Source organism: Hydra vulgaris, chromosome 09 (assembly GCF_038396675.1).
Source record: "Hydra vulgaris chromosome 09, alternate assembly HydraT2T_AEP".
Lineage (NCBI taxonomy): Eukaryota > Metazoa > Cnidaria > Hydrozoa > Anthoathecata > Hydridae > Hydra > Hydra vulgaris.
This window is the reverse complement of record NC_088928.1, coordinates 47,374,628-47,394,574: the sequence shown is the minus strand read 5'-3', so window position 1 is coordinate 47,394,574 and position 19,947 is coordinate 47,374,628. Positions and strand designations below refer to the sequence as shown.

General features: G+C 27.5%; 2 protein-coding genes across 4 annotated transcripts in view; one reads left to right on the top strand and one right to left on the bottom strand.

Annotated features, from left to right (window-relative positions):
* LOC100210354 (uncharacterized) overlaps positions 1–19,947 on the bottom strand; it is an 86,045-nt gene that overhangs the window by 22,531 nt on the left and 43,567 nt on the right. For all 3 annotated transcript variants that reach the window (XM_065805909.1, XM_065805910.1, XM_065805911.1), the window contains exons 14-19: positions 13,268–13,296; positions 11,603–11,676; positions 10,281–10,334; positions 9,520–9,586; positions 8,118–8,205; positions 7,753–7,937 (exon numbers count right to left, since the gene is read on the bottom strand). In XM_065805909.1, the coding sequence (XP_065661981.1) occupies positions 7,753–7,937; positions 8,118–8,205; positions 9,520–9,586; positions 10,281–10,334; positions 11,603–11,676; positions 13,268–13,296 (497 nt within the window). The remainder of the gene's footprint in view (positions 1–7,752; positions 7,938–8,117; positions 8,206–9,519; positions 9,587–10,280; positions 10,335–11,602; positions 11,677–13,267; positions 13,297–19,947) is intronic.
* Positions 754–4,319, top strand: LOC136084833 (probable serine/threonine-protein kinase samkB). The gene is made up of 3 exons (XM_065805912.1): positions 754–911; positions 3,613–3,856; positions 4,148–4,319. The coding sequence occupies exons 1-3, from the start codon at positions 818–820 to the stop codon at positions 4,299–4,301; spliced, it is 492 nt and encodes a 163-aa protein (XP_065661984.1). The 5' UTR covers positions 754–817; the 3' UTR covers positions 4,302–4,319.

Sequence of the window (19,947 nt, the reverse complement as noted above, 5' to 3'; positions counted from 1 at the left end):
TTAAAAATCAACAAACATTTTGGCCAGCATTATCCACTAAAGTGTTGCTACAGCTCATTGTCTATTGACAAGGAGCTAAAGGGTTGTTTGCCTATTGAAGTGAAAGAGAGAGAGAAAAAACATACTTTGTGCTAAATTTAGCACTTTTAGTTTAGTCCTTATTGTCATTATTATTATTATTATTATTATTATTATTATTATTATTATTATTATTATTATTATTATACATACATATATACATACGTGTATATATATATATATATATATATATATATATATATATATATATATATATATATATATATATATATATATATATATACATATATACATATGAGTGTGTGCACTGTGAAAAAAAAAGGTTTCACAAAAGGTTTTTTACACTCCAATATGGTTTTCTACCACTAGAAAACCTTTCGGTGTGTAAAAAAAGGTTTTTGAAAGAGTTCTATTAGAAAACCCAAAAAAGCAAAGGGTTTTTTCGTGGTGAAAGATATAAGAAACCAATAAATACCGAGTGCCGTTTATTGACATCGAGGCATAATTAAAAATAGAAAGGGTTTAAAATAGGATCACAACTGCTTAGCAATAATGATATCTTAAATAAAATAAATAGTATTTATTTTTATTATATTCTATTATATTTAAAATTGTATTTTGTTAAAATTTTTAAAGTAGAATACGCAAAAGCGTATACTTTTTAAGTTAACCGATTTATCTATGAGATTCCTATAGGTCAATGTAATTCTTTTTAAAATTTTAAAGTAAAGCTAATAATTAACATTTAAAGCAGAAATAATAATAAAGTTAAAGAATTATGTCTGCAAATATTGAAAACTGGTCACCTACAGAAGTAGCCAAATGGCTAATAGATAATGGGTTTAATGAACAAACTGCAGCCGAATTTGAAAGTAATTTTTTTATTATTATGCATTCTTTAGTAACATTTTAATTGTACTGTTTACATTGCAGATTCCATATAATATACAAAGCTAAACATGCCCCAATTTCTTTGTGAATGTGGCAACAATTATTTTTCATTTGGAAAGTATTTGCGACATCTTATTTTGTTTCATGAAAATCAGCCTCTTTTTTACGTTAGATGTGTTTCAAGTGCGTGCAAGCAAACTTTCAAAAGTGCTGATAGTCTAAAAAAAACATGTTCAACAAAAGCACAGTAATTTATTAAGAAGCTGGTCTAATGATAATGAAAGTGATCAGGGGAGTAGAAATTGTAAAAATGATAACATCATAGATTCATCTGAAACAACCGAAGAATCAAATGATCAAAATAATGAAAAATTAGACCAAGACTTTAAATGTAAAAATGTTACTGATATGCTCAATACTTTGGAAAAACATTTTGCATTTCTTCTTTTGCGACTCAGAGAAGTACACATACTTCCAGCCTCTGTTCATGCAGAAATTGCAAAATATATACAAAACCTACTTTTGATTACACTAAGTAGTTTTAAGGATGTTATATGTCAATATTTATTCAAAAATAATATTTTACCACTGGACAATGATTGGGCACATATAACAGACACAGAAAGATTGCTGCAATTCATGGGCGAGATGTCTTCAAATGAAAATAGACTAATAGGATTATTGAAAAGCAAAAATATGATTGCAATGCCTAGACAAATAGATTTTAGAAAAAATAATACAATTGGTGTTTTTCAATACATTCCAATTCTGGAAGTTTTATCAAAATTAGTTTCCCATGAAGATGTTTACAACTGTTTGGGTGACAGTTACAATCAGTCTCTTTCTAATAATGATTTTATGATATCCTTTTGTGACAGTGAACTTTTTCATAGTGACAATTTTTTTTCTGAAAATCCAAGTGCATTGCAGATTCAATTATATGTAGATGAAGTTGAGCTTTGCAATCCAATAGGAGCTAAGCGAGGGAAGCATAAAGTGACTGCATTTTATTTTATGTTAGGCAATATTCCATCAGAGTTTCGTTCAAAGCAAAAATTTATTCATTTGGCTTTATTGATTGAACATAAATTTATAAAATGGCCAAACATGACTACACTGAAGTTCTTTGTCAATTAATTCATGATTTAAATGTACTGCAGAAAGAAGGAATTGAGGTTTCCGTCAATGGATTACGTCAATGTTTAAAAGGCAAACTTACAGGTATATTGGCTGATATGCTTTCAGCTCATGCTATAGGAGGATTTCAGCAGTATTTCCATACTGGAAGAATTTGTCGTTTCTGTATGGTGGACAAGTCACAAATTGGAAGTAACTTTAGTGAAAGCACTCTTTGTCTCAGAACTCCGGAAATTCATGAATATCACTTAACTGCTATAACTGATAATGCAGCAAACAAGAATGTGTATGGTGTTAACAAAAAGTGTGACTTTTTAGAGTTGGATAACTTTGATGTACTTACAGCTTTCCCTCCAGATATAATGCATGACTTATTTGAAGGCATTATGCCAGTAACTTTAAAATGTGTTATCAAACATTTGTTACAATCTTGTAATACATTATCAATAAATAATATAAATGATTCTATAAACAAAATTCATTTAATTAATTCGTCTAATCACCCTTGCCAATTACCTAAAAACATAGCATCAGATAAAGCGCACATAAATGGAACAGCTGTACAGAAGCTAGAGCTTTTCCTATTGTTTTCGCAGTTAGTCGGTAATGATGTACCACAGGGAAATATTGGCTGGGAGGTTTATCTTATACTTCGCGAAATATGTGACATTGTTATTGCCCCAATTGTAGACAGTGACAGTATATACATGTTAGAAGAATTAGTTGCTATGTTTTTGAAAACATTTTCTGAAGTATTTGGTTCTGAATATATTATTCCAAAAATACACATGCTTGTTCATTACCCTGTCTGATACGTCTTTTTGGACCTTTACGAAATTTTTGGTGTTTACGTTTTGAATCTAAACATCAGTATTTTAAAAAAGCTGCCTCAAATGGACAATGTTTCAAGAATATTACCAAAACATTATCAAAGCGTCATCAAATGTTGCAGTGCTGGGAAATGCTGACAGATGATATGCTTTTATCTAATTATACTGTGTCTGGAAATGAACCAAGATTTTTTCATAACTTGGATGTTAAAGTACAAGAAGCTATAAGATTGTTACTTGATTTAGATATAGAATAGAATGAATCCATTGTTATAGTGAAATCAATATCAATTGATAGTATTTGCTATTCTATTAAAGCAGCGTATGTGTTGCATACTGTTACAGAAGAAACTGTCCCAATTTTTTTTAAAATCATATACATTGTCTGTTTACGTGACTGTTGGTTGTTATGTGGACACCTGTTGACACCAAATTATTTTTCACATCATTTGCATTCTTATCAAGTTTTGGATGAAAATGAGTGGACAGTTTGCAGAACAGGATGTTTTATTGATTTTTATCGACATGACTATTTTAAATTCAACAACTGTCAGTATGTGAGCATGAGATATAGCGTTGTGCATCCGTCTTGCTCTTCAATTTAAGGACATGATTATTTGAATACTTATTTAGTTTGTTTAGTTTATGTAGCTTGTTTTTTTGAAAATTATGTATGTTTCGTAAAACTATTGTTCTTATTGTTTATTTGCAATAGGGCATGAATTAACCGGTGACTATTTATGTGACCTTACAGAGCAGATGCTAACAGAGCTTTTACCTTTGATAAAAGATAAGATAAGATTTATTCGTCTTTTGAAAACAACAAAACAATCTGTTTCAGCAGCATTAGATAATTCTGAATCTACCTATACTGCAGTTGTCAGTGTAAATAATGAAAAGGGCGAAACAACAAACAGTGGCAGTTTTTCAGAAATTGAAGAAGCAGAATGTGTACATAGGTTTGTTATAGTATTTTTACTTTATATACATTTTTTTTTAATAATAACACTCTATCATTGATTTTAATTTATGAGAGTATTTGCATACTTTTATTTAATTTTAATACTTTAATGTTTGTACAATACTTGTGTTTAAGAACTATTATGCATTTAATGATGAATATCATTGTTATAAATTATATTTTTACCCATATTAAATTATAGTTGAATGAGATACTTTAAATCAGAGTAATTTAAAGAAATTACTCTGGTTTGCTTGAATTACTGTGATAGTTTATTTTATTTATTTAGCCAGATGCAAGAATTTCCTTTTGTATATCAGTTGCCACTTTTTCCGGGTAATATTATAGCTAAGCTACAATGTAAAGACAAGGCTAGTTTTGGTTTAGGCTCAAAAAGCAAAGCCCTCTTATTTGATGACTTAAAAAGGCGTGACATTTTGTAAGTTGAAAATTGTTCTTGTTTCATACTTTGCCGACTCTGAGTTTGCCATTTCTCAATTTCCATTTCATCAATTTTTCATGATTTATTATTTTTCATATCTAAAAAAATAATTTGTTCTTTAGTTTGCTACATTTATATTATAATATTAATATTAAATGTTTTGTAATTTTTATCAAAAACTGTTTATACAGTTTCAAATATTGAGTTTGGCATTTAGCAATATATTTGAAGTTGATTAATGTGAAAAACAGCTAGCTCTTTATATTCAAATAAGTTAACTGTCTGAGGAATTAATTGTGATCCAACCAGAAGAATATATACTGCTGTTAGCTCAGCAGTTATATTAAAATTTTTTGGCTGATTTGGATATTAAAATATCCTTTTTTGGCTGATTACGATGGAAGTAGTGTAATGCAATTCCATACTTTTGTACATACTTTTATTTGTCATCATTTTTTTAATATGAAAATTATATTTTAAAAATTAATTTATGTCTATTTCACATTTTAAATGGGTATTTTGAGTTTAGAATACTATTAGAGGTAGCTCTTCGAAGAAAATTTAAAAAATACAGAGAACCCCTTTGTAGCGAAAATTCAATTGCTGTAATAAGAGAAAAGTTTGGAAGGCCTGGGGTTTCAGAAAGAAAATGAAAAGTAGATCAAGTTAAAATTGATCAACCTGACAACAGCACCCTCTCAAAAACAGCTCGAGTTAAAGTATGTAATAATGTATATAGATATTACTTGCTATAACTTTGTAAAATTGTTGTAATGTTATGTTGTTTAAATGTCAAAAATGTATATTTTCGTTACTTTTCACAAGTTCCAGCTGATTGGTGTAAGGTAATATCCTTCTATATGTACAGTTGTAACTATAACTTCTTTTTATTAGTTGGCTAATGTGATACAAGGTGAGGATCACATAAGCATAAAAAAACATCAAGATGCTTTAAAAAAAGAAATAAAAAAACAGACACCAAACTTTGATTTGAACAAAGATAAAATGAAAAGAACTTGCGGGTACAGACAACTTTTCTGCCATGCTCACGCAACTGCAGAAGTTCTGGAAGAATTTCCGTGTTTACGACTAAATATTTTTGTAAGATTATATAAAGAATAATTTTTCTTTTATGAAATGTGCTTTTTTTTTACAATATTTCCATTGATTTTCTTTTGACAGTTTTGAAAGACTATGTAAAAATTACCTTATGAACATTAAAATTTTTAAGTATAGGCTTATTTTTGTAATCATAATGTAGATGAATTTTACAAATGATTTTTATAAATTAAAGTTTACAGCAGATGTGATTTTGCTATATGGTGTAGATGTAACCAAATTAGAAATGAAACTTCTATCCCTTTATAATGCGGTGATCAAAGAAGCAGTCAAAAGATGCAAAAAACATTGTGAATATTCAACAATGATAAACAAACATTTAGAAGAGACTTTGGACAATGGTAAACGACAGGGTAATTTTTGTTTTTTTTTATTTTTCTTTCTTACAATTCTTTTTATTGTAAAATAAAAAATTGTAATATTCCAATAGCAATTAAAACTAGTCATAGTAGGCAATAAGTTACACAAGTTTAGTAACTTTAGCAAATATTGATTAACTTAAAAGCATTTGATCATTTATTAATACATTACACATGTATGCTAATACTGCTATTTTATATATACTAGTTTTAACAAATGTATTATTTTGTATGTATTTATAATTAAAGATATAAATACTTTTAGATTGGAAGGTGATGTTAGTTACATTATATATATTGTTGCCCTCATTATTTGAAGAAAAGGAAGAATTGTTTTTTCCCTTACCAAAACAGGTAGGATGTTTATTGTACATTGTACATTATTTAGGAAATTGCACTTGATCATATTTTTCTATAGTCCATTGTTTGTAGTCCATTCCAAATTAATATGTATTTATCATATATTAAACTATATAAACTAATATATATTTAATAACAAGAAGATCTGAGAAATAATAAGAAATATTAAGAAGGAGATCTAAGGAAATGCAAAAATTTACTGGTTTGAGGAAATAAGTTATTAAATATTTTAAGTCCATGTAAATATTCTCATACTAATGACACAATTTAAAAAGTGATGTTGTCCTTTAGGCGAGGAGTCTTCAATAATTTGTATTATATAGAAATGTTATCAATTAAGAAATTTTAAAATTGAATGGTTTTAAGAGCTTTGTATCAGAGGGATTTTAAGTTGTTTTAGGTTTGTTTTTTGATTAAATGAATTATTGTATTTATTTCTTTATTTATATAGGAAATACCAATTAGTCCGGTCATATTGCCACAAGACGACGAGTGGAATGTATCAGTCGACAAGGAAGTTTTGTTTCCTAAAACTATTTGTACTTTGTTCGAGGCTTTTCAAGCATGGTTTGCTGCATTTTGGATATTCAGCATTGAATTCCCAAAAGGATTGATCAATACATGTCAATTTTTAGAAAAAGTGCTTCTTTTTCTAAAAATTTTTTCTAAAGGAAAAGTGCTAAATGTTGTCAGCAAATGGGACAACCGCCTTTTGCACTGATATTTATGGCTTTTGTTTTTTGTATGTTTTTGTTGTTAACCTTTATAATTTATTTATGTTTTTTTGTCGCTAAATTCGAATAAACTCATATTTTTAAATTTTATTATATTTCGTGCTACTAGGCGATTTCTTGATTTAATCTTTGAAAATAAGTCTTAACGGTAAATAAACTTCATGTAATACTTTTAACGTTGGAATATAATAGTTGTAATAGTTAAATTTGAAGCAGAAAATTTGTATAATAACTCATAATAGTTTTACATAATAGTTTTAACGTTATTTTCCAATTTGTTTCGTTTTGTACGACTTGTTTGTTTTTGTACAACATTTATTGACCTGTCTCTGATTATTGTAATGTTTTTTTTTTATTTAATGTAAACTTTACTGTATATTACTTTGATGTTATAAGATTTTAAACATTATTACAGAATTTTCTTTATTGAGTTTTCATATTGCGTGCAAAATTACAGTGGAATTAAAGAATCTAAATATTTGCATATAAGCAATATTATGTATAAATTAAATGTTTCAACTAAAGTGTATATTCAATCTATCCTAAGTATAATATTACTGAACCAACTTTATATGTGCTTGAAATTGTTATTGCGTAATATAAAAAATTATTGAATAAATTATATTTCAAATTAAAAACGAAAGTACAAGTTAAAAAAAGGTTTTCCAGTTTCGGATTAAAGGTTTTTAAAAAAAGGGTTTTCTAGAAAACCTTTAAAGGGTTCGACCCTCGGGACAAAGTAAAAAACCTTTTAAAGCTATTTAAAAAAAACCTTTTTTTTTACAGTGTGTATATATATAATTACTGCATTCAAGTCAGCATTTTAAAAACTAAAGCGAGGAACAAGAAATAATGTAAAGTATAAAAAATACATGATTACCGAGCAGTAAGGACAAATGCATGATTTACACAATACTTTTCTTGCATTCACATCATTAGGAAAAAGTCTAAATGGGTAAGTTATTTTATTCAATGAAGAATATTCAGTTGTAGAAGGTTGAAGTAGCAAGTGATTAAGACTTCCAAATGTTCCATTATTAGGAGCTGGTTTCAACTTTAGTATACCTTAAAAAATAAATTAATATATTATCTGTGTTATTAAAAACTATAAACATAAAATATTGTACATTACTTTAGAGTTCTAAGCAATATGGTAAAAGAAAATTACAAGCAACGAGAAGAAAAAAACTGTATTTTACACAATTTAGTTTAGCAAACTTAAATAAAAATGTTACAAAATTTTACTTGCAAGAAGGTTGTAAATTTCAATATTTGCAAAAGGAGTTGAAACAAAACCAGATTTAAATGCAGGTCCTGATGCCAAAAAAATATTCTAAAAGCATTCAGGTTAAAACAATAAAACGACAAGTATATAAATTTTTCATATATCATAATTAGGGTAAATATATGAGTTAGAGATGGTTGTAACAACAAACTCTCTTTTGATGTCTCTGACTGTATATGAAAAGTGTCATTTTAAAATTATCATTTCAAAAGTGTCATTTCAAAAGCGCCATTTGAAAAGTGTCATTTCAAAAATGTCATTTCAAACAAGGATAAAAATGATACGCCTACCTAACTTTGTTCATCTTTTTAGTGATAGTAAAGTGATAGTAAGCTATCAACTCCATACTGTTAGTGTCTACTGTTATAAAAAATATAGTAAATTTTTTAATGATGTATGAATAAGATTGATAATTGTAAGAAGTGTATTTTGATGCAAAACAAAAAGTTCTTGTGCTTATCAATTCTATACAATGCACATAAATACACTTGTCAATACTAAACTTGTCATTCAAATATTTGAACATAAAAACCATATTTTATTATTACTTTTTTATTTATTTGGCTAAAAAAAGTATTCAGTAATTTTTTCAAGAATTTCCAGAATGTTCTGAAAGCTTCAGTGAAAAAAAAAGATTAGTGTTTGGATGCCATGTAAACTGAATGCTAGACAGATAGTCAGAAAGTAGACACCTGCTTAAACCTCCAATTTTTGCACTATTTATTTATTAACTCACCTCCCCAAGGTCAAGAAGGCCACTACAGACGAGGAGGCTACTTAGTTGTGGTTATAAACCATTTCTCAACTCTGAAACGCGAACCTTGACAAACAAGGTTGCTGCACGGAGAAACAGGGACATGGTGGGAATCGAACTTGGAACCTCTTGCTTATGAAGCGAGCGCTCTACTACAACACCACTACCGCATTTAACTGGCTTGGTTTTTAATTGAGGGACATATTATCATTTTTTACTTACATGTACTGGATAAGGTGTACATTAGGTAAACCACACCAGAAAGTATTAGTGGCTAAGGCCACAACAACCATCCATAATTTTTTTTTGGAAAAAAAACTTAATACTTTTTAGCCAAACCAATGTTACAAATAAAGAATTTATATTGAAATTCTTAATACAACAAATTTAAAATAAAAATCTTTGAAAATTTTTGCATTAATTCATTTTAACTTTTTCTGATTTTCAATAAACAAAATGCTAATTAATAATAAAAGCATACAGAATACATACATACACCCTCATACTCCCTCTACAAAGTTTACATAAATAATACTAAAACATATATTTATTTAATTTTGGCATAAATCAGTTTTTATAAAGTTTTTAATACATTATAAAATAATTACCTGCATTTCAGGGATAATATTATCCAATCCGTGGTATCCTTTATCAATTAAAGGTGAAGAAAGATTGCTAACAGTAAAATGTAAACATATACATATACTCTATATATTTTAAAACATGACATATAAAGTGGCAAATAGTATAGTGGTTTAGCTGATTTTATGCTGATTGAGGAATGTGTTTTATTAAAAATATTTTAAAAAATTTTAACATTCTCATTATATTCAGATAAGCATAAAATTACCTTGAAGAATACAGATCAAAAACTAGTTTTTTATTTTTATTTAAAGAGAATCTTTTCACCATTTAATATATCAGCACTTAATATACACCCTAACCCACCATCTAATATATACCCTGACCAACTACCTAATATATCACCACCTAATATACAATCTAACACACCACCTAACCTCTAGTGATATATTAGGTGTATAAGAGTGTAAATGCTTTCACAAAACACCTCACAAAACGTTTAGTGATATATTAGGTGTATAAGAGATAAATAACAAATAAAAACAAATGAAAAATTCAACCAAATATAAAAAATATTTCTAACAGCCTCATATTACACATGTTAATTAAAATTTTTTTTTTGTCTTGACTCATTTTGTCTTGATTCATTGCTTTTTTTTATTTTCTACAAGAACAAGAAAAAAAGCAATGAATAAACAACAAGAGTACGGAAATAGATAAGCAAAAATGTTATCAAGTATATATCTTCATATTTAATAAAGCATACCTTTACTTTAATAATGCATACCTGACTTGCAAAACCCATGGTATTTTTGGTGTAATAATTATATCACCAATACGTCTAAAAAATAAAATATATTTAAAAAAGTGTACAAAAAAGTTTTTATTTATAAATATGATGATTGTTTTATTTATAAGTATGACTATGATGATGTTAATAATTATGATGGAGATTATAGTGATTATGATGGAGATCACAGTGATAATGATGATAAACACAAATAAATAGATAAAAAGTTTTATTTCTGTCATTTTTCCTCACATTTTACTTTATCATCCTCAATTTTATTTGGTTCAACATATCCATACATTTTCATCTATATATTTCTCATTATAGATTTTGTATATTTCATATAAAGATAGTGGAAATATAAACTATAGTTTGAAAGTGAAATATAAGCTATATTTTGGAAATAAAAGATGAACTATAGTTTGAAAATAAAAGATGAACTATAGTTTGAAAGTGAAAGTGAATGATGAACTATAGTTTGAAAATGAAAGATGAACCATAGTTTGAAAGTGAAAGATCCACTATAGTTTGACAATGAAAGATGAACTATAGTTTGAAAATGAAAGATCAACTATAGTTTGACAATGAAAGATGAACTATAGTTTGAAAGTGAAAGATGAACTATAGTTTGAAAGTGAAAGATCAACTATTATTTGAAAGTGAAAGAAGAACTTAAGTCTGAAAGTGAAAGAAGAACTTAAGCTTGAAAGTGAAAGATGAACTAGAGTTTTAAAGTGTAAAATAAATTTGTAGTATAGATGAGTTTCTTTATAGATGTTTGTATGAATAGATAATGAATGATAATTGCTATTGGAGTACATATCAACTTCTAGGTCAGATTTAAATAAATAAAAAAAAAATTCAGAGCACTGGTAATAATAAAATGCATAATTCCAATTGTAATAAACTTAATAAAAATTTTCAAAAAAATATCAATGGCTTAATTAAAAAACCAAAAGTATTTTAGTAGTGATAGATAGAGTTTTTTTATTATTTAATGTTGTGATCTTCATGCAGTAAAAAAGAAATTATATTCTAAATTTGTTTCTTATTTAAAGCAGTGAGAGTGCTGACTTTTAATCAAATGTGGAATGTATTGTTGTTACATTTAATGCTCTATTTTTTCTCAAGCATTTTATTAATACATGAACATAATATTGGAGTAGTGGTAAAGCACAGAATACAAAGTTCAATGCCAATTACATCTCTGGTAGTGTAGAGCTCAGTCAGGGTTAAGCTTCAACTCACCAACAAAAGCTGATAAACAATTCAAAAAGTATCAAATTAGAGCAAAAATAAAAATCCTTTCTTATTAATACCTGTTATTTGAGAAATGCATCCTTACTGGTATTGAGTTATCATCTTTCTTCATAACCACTACATTTTTGTGACACTAAAAATAGTCAAAGTTTATCATTTTTATTATTGCTTTATACTTAAATTCTATTCCAAAACAACTAAATAAATTGTTGGGTATAAATACAACTGTACTGAACTGCTTTCTTTGTCCTGCCCAGAAACTTAACAAACTTTTTACATTCTATGATCTACTTGATCTGTGATTCAAGAAGATATCAGCTCTAACTTTAGCCTGAGACAGCAACAGAAAATGATCTTGGAGGCGCTTAAAAGGTGCTGACTCCTTTTGAAGAACTGTGACAAATTGTTTGATGAAATCTAACTTAATTTACAGTGACAAAATAAGCACTTTCTGAAGTTTTATCAGCAGCTCTTATTTTACATTTCTCTTGCTCACAGAGACCTTGGTCCTTTAAAGCTAGTCTTTTCAGTGATTTTTTAGTGCGCTTTAATATCACAGATGTCCCAGTGGCAAAGAAAATTTTATGAAACCGCTTTAAAGGCCCATGAACTTCCATCTTTAGCAGTCATACTTCAAGGTGCTCAGCAACATCTTGATACTGGCAAAGTCCTATTGAAGATGCATAGAGTAATCCATTGGAATAGATGGGTTGTTATTTCCATTGTGAAGCAATACAAATTTAAGGCTCTTGGAACTGTCTATACATAGTCATCACTTCACTATTATCAATATATAGAAACCTTGTCAATTGTAACCACTTAAATAAACTACATATATCTAAATCTTTGAAATTCTACAAAATATACCACATCCAAGCAAAAAGCAACTATTCAACTTACCTTAAAAAAATTTTCTTGCAATATTCAAATATGAAATACAGTTTCTAAGACTTGTCCTAATTTCTAACAGGCACGTCAAAGTATGTTTGTAGACCTTACCATTTTACAACTTGCTTCCACCTAATACTTTTTTGATTTTTTTTAAATTTATAAATTGTTAACAAACATAGCAAAATGCATTTGATGTATGCAAACACCTTTTGATACTATTCAAAATAAATAATTTTTCTTCAAATACAACTCATTTTCCCTTCATTCACCAAAAAAATTAGCTCAAATGTATCACATGTGCTTTTTGAATTCAAATGTGTCATCTGTGCTTTTATACCTGTATAACTACTTTTTGACATATTGAAAATGTTCCAGAAAGTTTTAGTAGTTTCTTGATAGAATATTGAGGAAAATTCTTGGACCCTTGTTGAGAAAAACATACTCTCAACCCAAGGACAAAACAATAATAAAAATTTGTACATTGAGTGACTGATGTCTATTGTTTGTGTATAATTATAAATGGTGTCTATTGTTTGCATCTAATGGTTATTTATAATTGATGTTTGTGACAACTATTGGTATCAATTTTAAAAAAACAAAGTTTTGAAATGCACAATACGCAAAATTTTTTACATTTTCTTTTAAACATATAACTTATTAATTGACAAAATTTATATAGCTGATGGATTATTTTTTGACATTAAATAGTAACATAATAATACTGGTAAATTAATTAATAACAAGAAAAAATTATATTTAGAGTATATTTATAATACTATTAATACATACACAAGCTAGGGAAAATTAATGCAAAAAATCATAAAAAAACTTACATTTATTGAAATGTTTTTTAGAATATCACCTAGTGAAAAAAGCACATATTACATATATATATATATATATATATATATATATATATATATATATATATATATATATATATATATATATATATATATATATATATATATATATATATATATACATTGGCCATTAATAACGATCTATCATGTTATTTTAGTATGAATATAAGTTTGAAATTAAACTTTTTATAAACTAAAAACAAATTTTTCTTTAGTGTTTTTTTATTGAAATAAATCAAATAGTCACAACATAAATTTATTATAAAATAATAAAATTAAAAACTAAAATAATGAAATTATAACAAGTGTTCATTTATATCAACAACAAAAAAAAAAGTGGCCAAAATAAACTAACCACAAAAATAAAATTAACAAATCTTTATAAAAAAATATTTACAAAACATAAAAAAAAAAGAAATAATATTTATTGACAATCCTTTTGCTTTTAAGCATTCATTGATACATTTCGGCATATAGTTCACTAAATTCTGAGTAATCTCTTTTGGAACACTATTCAGTAATTTTGTTACTAATTCTTTCAGCTGGTCCAGATCTTTTATTTCAATTTTACAAAGATTGTGGTTTAACCCAGACCACAAATTCTCTATGTAAATGAGATCTGGACTATTGGCAGGCTAAGACATGGTTTCAATGTTGTTTTCTTCAAACAATTGCTTGCAAACCTTAGCAGTATGGAGCATTATCTTGTTGGGAGATTCCCATGTCTTTTGGGAAAACGTCAATAGAAGGCATTAAATAATTATCCAATATGTCTAAATATCTTTGAGAATCGAGCCTTCCATGGAATATTTTGAAACAACCAGCACCTTCATAGTTCATACAGGCCCCGATACCTATACTACCAGTACCATGTTTTATGAGCTAAACACAAGTTTTTTCATGTTTTTTTATGTTTTATCAGTAAATGTGGTTTTTTGCAAGCAGCTTGCCACATGTAATTGTATTCTTGTAGTACTCTTCTAATTGTTTGAACACTAGCAACAACACCATCAGCTTTTTGTCTTTTTTGACTGAGATCAGTAGATTATAAATTTCTATTTTTTTATCACTGTGCAAATAAGTGAGCGTTCATTTAATTTATTTGAAATGCTGAGTTCCAGGACATGAAAGATTTTATTGTCTTAAATATCAGCTGATTATTCTGATAAAAGTGGCATGCTTTGTGTTAAAATGTTTTTCAGTTTCTCTCATTAAGATGTTTTGTTCATTCATTATTATGATTTTATATTTTGTTATATTATCAATAATTTTTCCAGTCAATTTGATTGTTTTATTGTTGAAATATTGTAGTTAATTAGATACTCAATTTTTCTATTTTATTTTTACGCAAATTTTTCAAATATTTATAAAAATATAAATAAAAATTCTCAAATAATTATAAATAGTTCGTAAATAAGTGCAAAGTCTTATCAAATAAAGAGTATTTATTTCTTTAAAATGATTTATTCATTTGTAGAACTTTTATTAATAATTTAGCACTCAAGATCTTTCATAGTTTCATCAGTAGTGCTATTATACAAAAAAAATATATATATATAAAAATGTGTATTTTTGTAAAAAGGAAATTAAATTTATGTTGCCAAGAGTTAACATTGTTTTGTGTCTTTTTAAATAGAAAGTGTTAATTAAATGTATCATGTTTTTGCATGCGTAAACTATTTTTATAAAATAATAAATTCATTTCATTTTTAAGTTCAAGAAAAACAATTTGCTAGAAAAATGGTTCCATAGTTTTGTTATTTATTCTTTGGCAATTATAAACATGGTTGTCAAATATATTAGTTGATTGGCTAGTTCTGCAGCTGGAGCTATCACCATTTATCTGATTTCTACAACAGTCTAATGTATATATTTTTGCAATGATATAACTACACAACATCATATAACTAGCTGGCTTTGCTGTTTGATCTAATTGGAGAGCTAATTTGTGTAATTGATCTACAGGTAAACATTAATTATGATATAATTATAAATCTTTTATGTATATTAAAAATAAAACTACATGATTTTTACATATATTTATTAGTTTCATGCAATCATCAGGTAAAATATAAGGGTTTTTTCCCATTTAAAACGAAAAAAAACTCAGAAGAAAAAACTAAAATAAAAATGAAAAACTCAATAAAAGTATTCCAGATTTGTATAAATCAGATTATGAAAAGGAAATAAATCAACTAAAAAATGAAAATGCACAGTTGAGATCACAAATGACACAAAATGAAACAAAACAAGCACAAATTCAAAAAACGGTTTCTAGCAGACCAGTTACATGGTCATTAATGGTAAAAAACAAGAAATATATAGTAGAAATATATAGTAACAAGTAAACACAGCAATAAAAGAACAAAAAGACAGAGAAAAATGAAAGAAAAACATAATCAAAATAAGTCACTGCAACAGTTAAAAAAGTAGAAACTGAAAAAATGTTAGTCAAATACTTAATTTATGCTTGTCAAAAAACTAAAACAATTACATAGAAGCGCAACAACAGACTGTACCACCAAAAGCACAACAGGAGAAATATTTTGTTTTACTACGTGATGAGTCAAACTTGGGATTAAATCAAACCACAGTACAAAGGTATTTACATTTCACCAGATATGACACATGCAAAGCAATATGGAAATATGGATCTCAGAAAATTAAGTGACACAAAAAATGTAGCATAAAGACCAGATGATCTCTTTTGATATGCGATATGTGGAGCTGGACTCAAGTTTAAATGTAATAAATGGAAAAAGAAATGAGCAGTACTAACAAAAAACCTACTTATATTCAAATGCAATATTTGAGTGGTCTATTTTTAACATTTTTTTTTTAACTTTAACTGGGTTTTACCAGTGATAACATTTGATCTAAAAACGCTAAATACAAAAAATTTCCAATTTCAAATGATTTTTAGATCTCCTGCAAAACATTGGAGGTTAAAATATGGGATTGCACAAGTGTTGCACAATATTTTTATTCTTTAATTGTTATTGTTACTTAGTGGGGTTTACACAATTTAATTATAATTCATTAAAAATTAATTTAAAAATTTATTAATTTATGACTATTTGTACATATCCCACAAAAGATTTATTAAAATGTTAAAAAATATACAATTAATAACATTACTGAAATGTTATTTTTTTGTTTATTGAAAATTAATTTCAATTGATTTCTTTGAGTAATATTCTCTTTTAAAGCTTTTTTGATGTTTTTCCACAACTTGAGAAAGTTGTTTTCTCCTTACTGGATCAAAACATTTTACAGCGTTACAGCACTAGAATTTGTTTCAATGCTCTGATGAAATGTTTAGCTATTCTTGGAGTCTGTTTAATTTTAACAGATGAAAACCATGATCTTTTGCCAACGAAAGATGATAAAAAAGGTTTTTCTTTGTTGCGCCAAACAATAATCAGAGGCTTCAGTTTATAAGGAGTGAGTACTTTAGGTCTTGGTAAGTTTATATGTTTCTGACCCATCATAGTCTTTTCAGCATAACTTAGTGTCTTCAAACAAGGAAAAAACTACTAACACCTCAGATAAGTATTCCAGGTGTTAATTAAAAGACTTGATGCTTTCTTCGGCACTTTTAAGGTTAATTGATTTAAATTTTCTCATTAAATAAAAGAAATGCAGGTTGTTAGCTGGAGCAGCAGCAGTAATAGCAGATTGAAGAAAGTACTTTCCATAAAAAAGGCAATTATACTCAGCCACCCTCTCAACCTTTTTTGCTTCTTTATCATTAAGTTTAAAAGTAATAGATAGTATGAATATTTTTATAAGCAAATGGCTTTTGACATCCACCTTGCATGATGATCAGAACCGGCATACCGAATGCAGAAATCTCCTAAAATGTAAAAAAATAGAATAAGCTACACTAGTTCTTGATAGTTCTTACAAGGAAATGTTTTCTCTCCAAACCTTCCATTGCCTATTTCTTTACTTTAAGTGTTTGTTGAAATAAAAAACTATTTTGATCATGAGGCCAATTTGCTTGTCAATTAGAATTGCAACTCATTTATGCGCTCCACTATTTGCAGATTTTTTATCATAGACAAGTGCAATAACAGATGCTTTTAATTGCGATTTATCAACTAGGTTTATCACTGAACAACATATTTGACCAGATCAGTCGTCAGTTTAAGGAAGTGGCCTTGCATATACAGCAAGTCGCTATTCCTTTTTTTGAGTAGCTTGTTTGGAAATTTTTCCATCCCAATGAATTTCCAAAAATTCAGGTGGAATCCGAGTTTGTTCAATTAATTTAGCTTCTTCAACTCTATTAGCTGATCTTGTTCTATGAACTGATGATTTAGAATGTGTAATATCATTTAAAGCTGCTCCAACCACTGCTGAAATCTTTCCTGAAATAAGTAGCTGTTGTTTTTCACTAATACCTGATCCATCAGCAACTGTATAAGTTTCTTTTAATAGTTCTCTTTATGAAATTTTTAGTGCTACCGCAGATTTGCAATGACGTTTTTTTTCTCTTTCACTTAAAAATTTTCATCTCTTTCATCTTCTTTTGTAACATCTCACTAAATTTCAGTTCCCTCATTGACTTCATTATCATCATTAATTATTGAGCAAAATTCAAGAATTTTGAGTTGTTTCTTAATATGAAACAATTCCTATTTTTGCTTTTTTTTGTGATACTGTAGTTTACTGAATGTTGTCGCTCTTTTTAAGCAAGTATTTTGTCTACTCCAGCCATTGAGCCCACTTAAGGAAACTTTTTGTTGGGTTTTTAAGCCCCAGTCAATAAGCTAATCGCCATTACCAGAGTGTTTCAACAATGTCTAGATGTCTGTATGTGATATATCAAACAGATATATCACATACTGTTCAGTTTTAATGTAAAAGATGTAGTTTTTTACTTTACTTTTCTTTCTTGTCTTTTGCTTTCAGGAATTTTCTCAGTGTATCATATTCCTTTACCAAACGAATAATCTGAGCAGCACAGTCCTTCCTGTTAGACTTCATTGAAATATGAGCAGGTAACCAAAAGTATTCAATGATACCACTAACTAGATGATTTGCAATTCTTGTTTCTTTTCTAGGATCAGTTTCTCTCTCAAGAATATATTTTTGCAATATAGCTCTATTCAATGGTAGCTTTTCTCCTTAAAAGTTTTCTATAGAAAAATCAACAATCCAATTATTTAAACCAGAAGAGGGTCTACTTTTTTTAGCGGATATATTTTTGTTTATAGCAACAGCTGGAATATGTATTGAACCTAAAAAACTTTTTTTTCCTGATCTGAATACTTTCTCTTCTGCTTCAATAGATACATTATTTCCCAAACTTTTACTAGGTCTACCAACCTTCTTTGGTATGGGAGCCATTGCTGTGGCATTGGCTCCCATATGTTTAGATATTACTAAATATATATATATATATTTAGTATATATCTAAACATACAGTTACTATTATTTAGGAAGTCCCAATCAATAAGCCACTTGTCTTTAAATATATAGGATCTAAAAATTGTTTAAAACTTAAAATTTTTGGTATTTAGCATTTTTAGATGTCATCACTGGTAAAAATCCTGGTCAAAATTTCAAAAAAAAAAAAATTCAAAATGGACCACCCTAATGCAACATCACTTGGCAACAATATAGAAGAATTTAAAATCTTTGATGAATCTAAGAAAGTCAGTAACCAAGAATATAATAAACCGGAATCAAAAAAACATGGTATCAAAACTCATCCTTTTTACAGTTAAAAGGTTACACAATATACAAAAAAAATATATCTTAACAGGCTAAAAATGGTGCAGCTACCTTGTACATAAAGAACAACCTTACATCATAAGAAATAAATATTGAAAATCAGGACAACAAAACAGAACAAATATGAGCTGTCATAGTAATTAAGAACATCAAATACCTCAATGGATGTATATATAGACCAAATAAACAAATAGACATTAATTTTAAACAAAGTAGATGTTAAAAAACTAAAGTAGATGTTAAAAAACTAAAGTAAATGTTAAAATGTATGGAGATGTAGCATACTTGGAGATTTCAATTTTCCAAACATTAGCTGGAATAGTGGATATGTTGAGAGCGTAAGTAGTAGAGAAAATTCAATGGAACACATATTTAAAATATAATAAACAATGAATTCTTATTTCAGTATGTTAATAATCCAACATTTAAACTGTCAGAAACACAGTTAAATAACACACTGGAATTGATATTAACTAATTATAGTAAGAGATAAATGAGCTCCAATCACACGAGGCTGTAAAAACAAAGGGCACTTAATATTGACATTCAAACTTAAATTAAACATAAACTAGACAAGCCGAATATTAAAAAATAAGTTTGACTACACCAAATAAACAAAAAAGTTAACTCAATTGATTGGAGCACAAATCAATAACACAATACTTAAAATTAAATGTTATTACAATAACATTACATTACATAGAACGAGATACTATTATATAAAAAAAGGCAATTCATACAAAACATAACCAAAAAGTAAAAACATTAAAGAAGTATTAGTCCAAAAAGACTAAAAAAACCTGATAATAAAATCAAAATCAAATCTAAAACTTCTTTTTAAATATGTAAACAGTCAGAGGAATACTAAGCAATCGATTGAAGCCATTTTGAATACTAATATTACTGTA

What these genes read in the sequence shown, in the direction of transcription:
- LOC136084833 (XM_065805912.1), top strand. Translation starts at nt 818, where the DNA reads ATGTCTGCAAATATTGAAAACTGGTCACCTACAGAAGTAGCCAAATGG. An exon ending in AACTGCAGCCGAATTTGAAA is followed by an intron (nt 912 to 3,612) that starts GTAATTTTTTTA and finishes TATTTGCAATAG; the next exon opens with GGCATGAATTAACCGGTGAC. An exon ending in GAAGCAGAATGTGTACATAG is followed by an intron (nt 3,857 to 4,147) that starts GTTTGTTATAGT and finishes TTATTTATTTAG; the next exon opens with CCAGATGCAAGAATTTCCTT.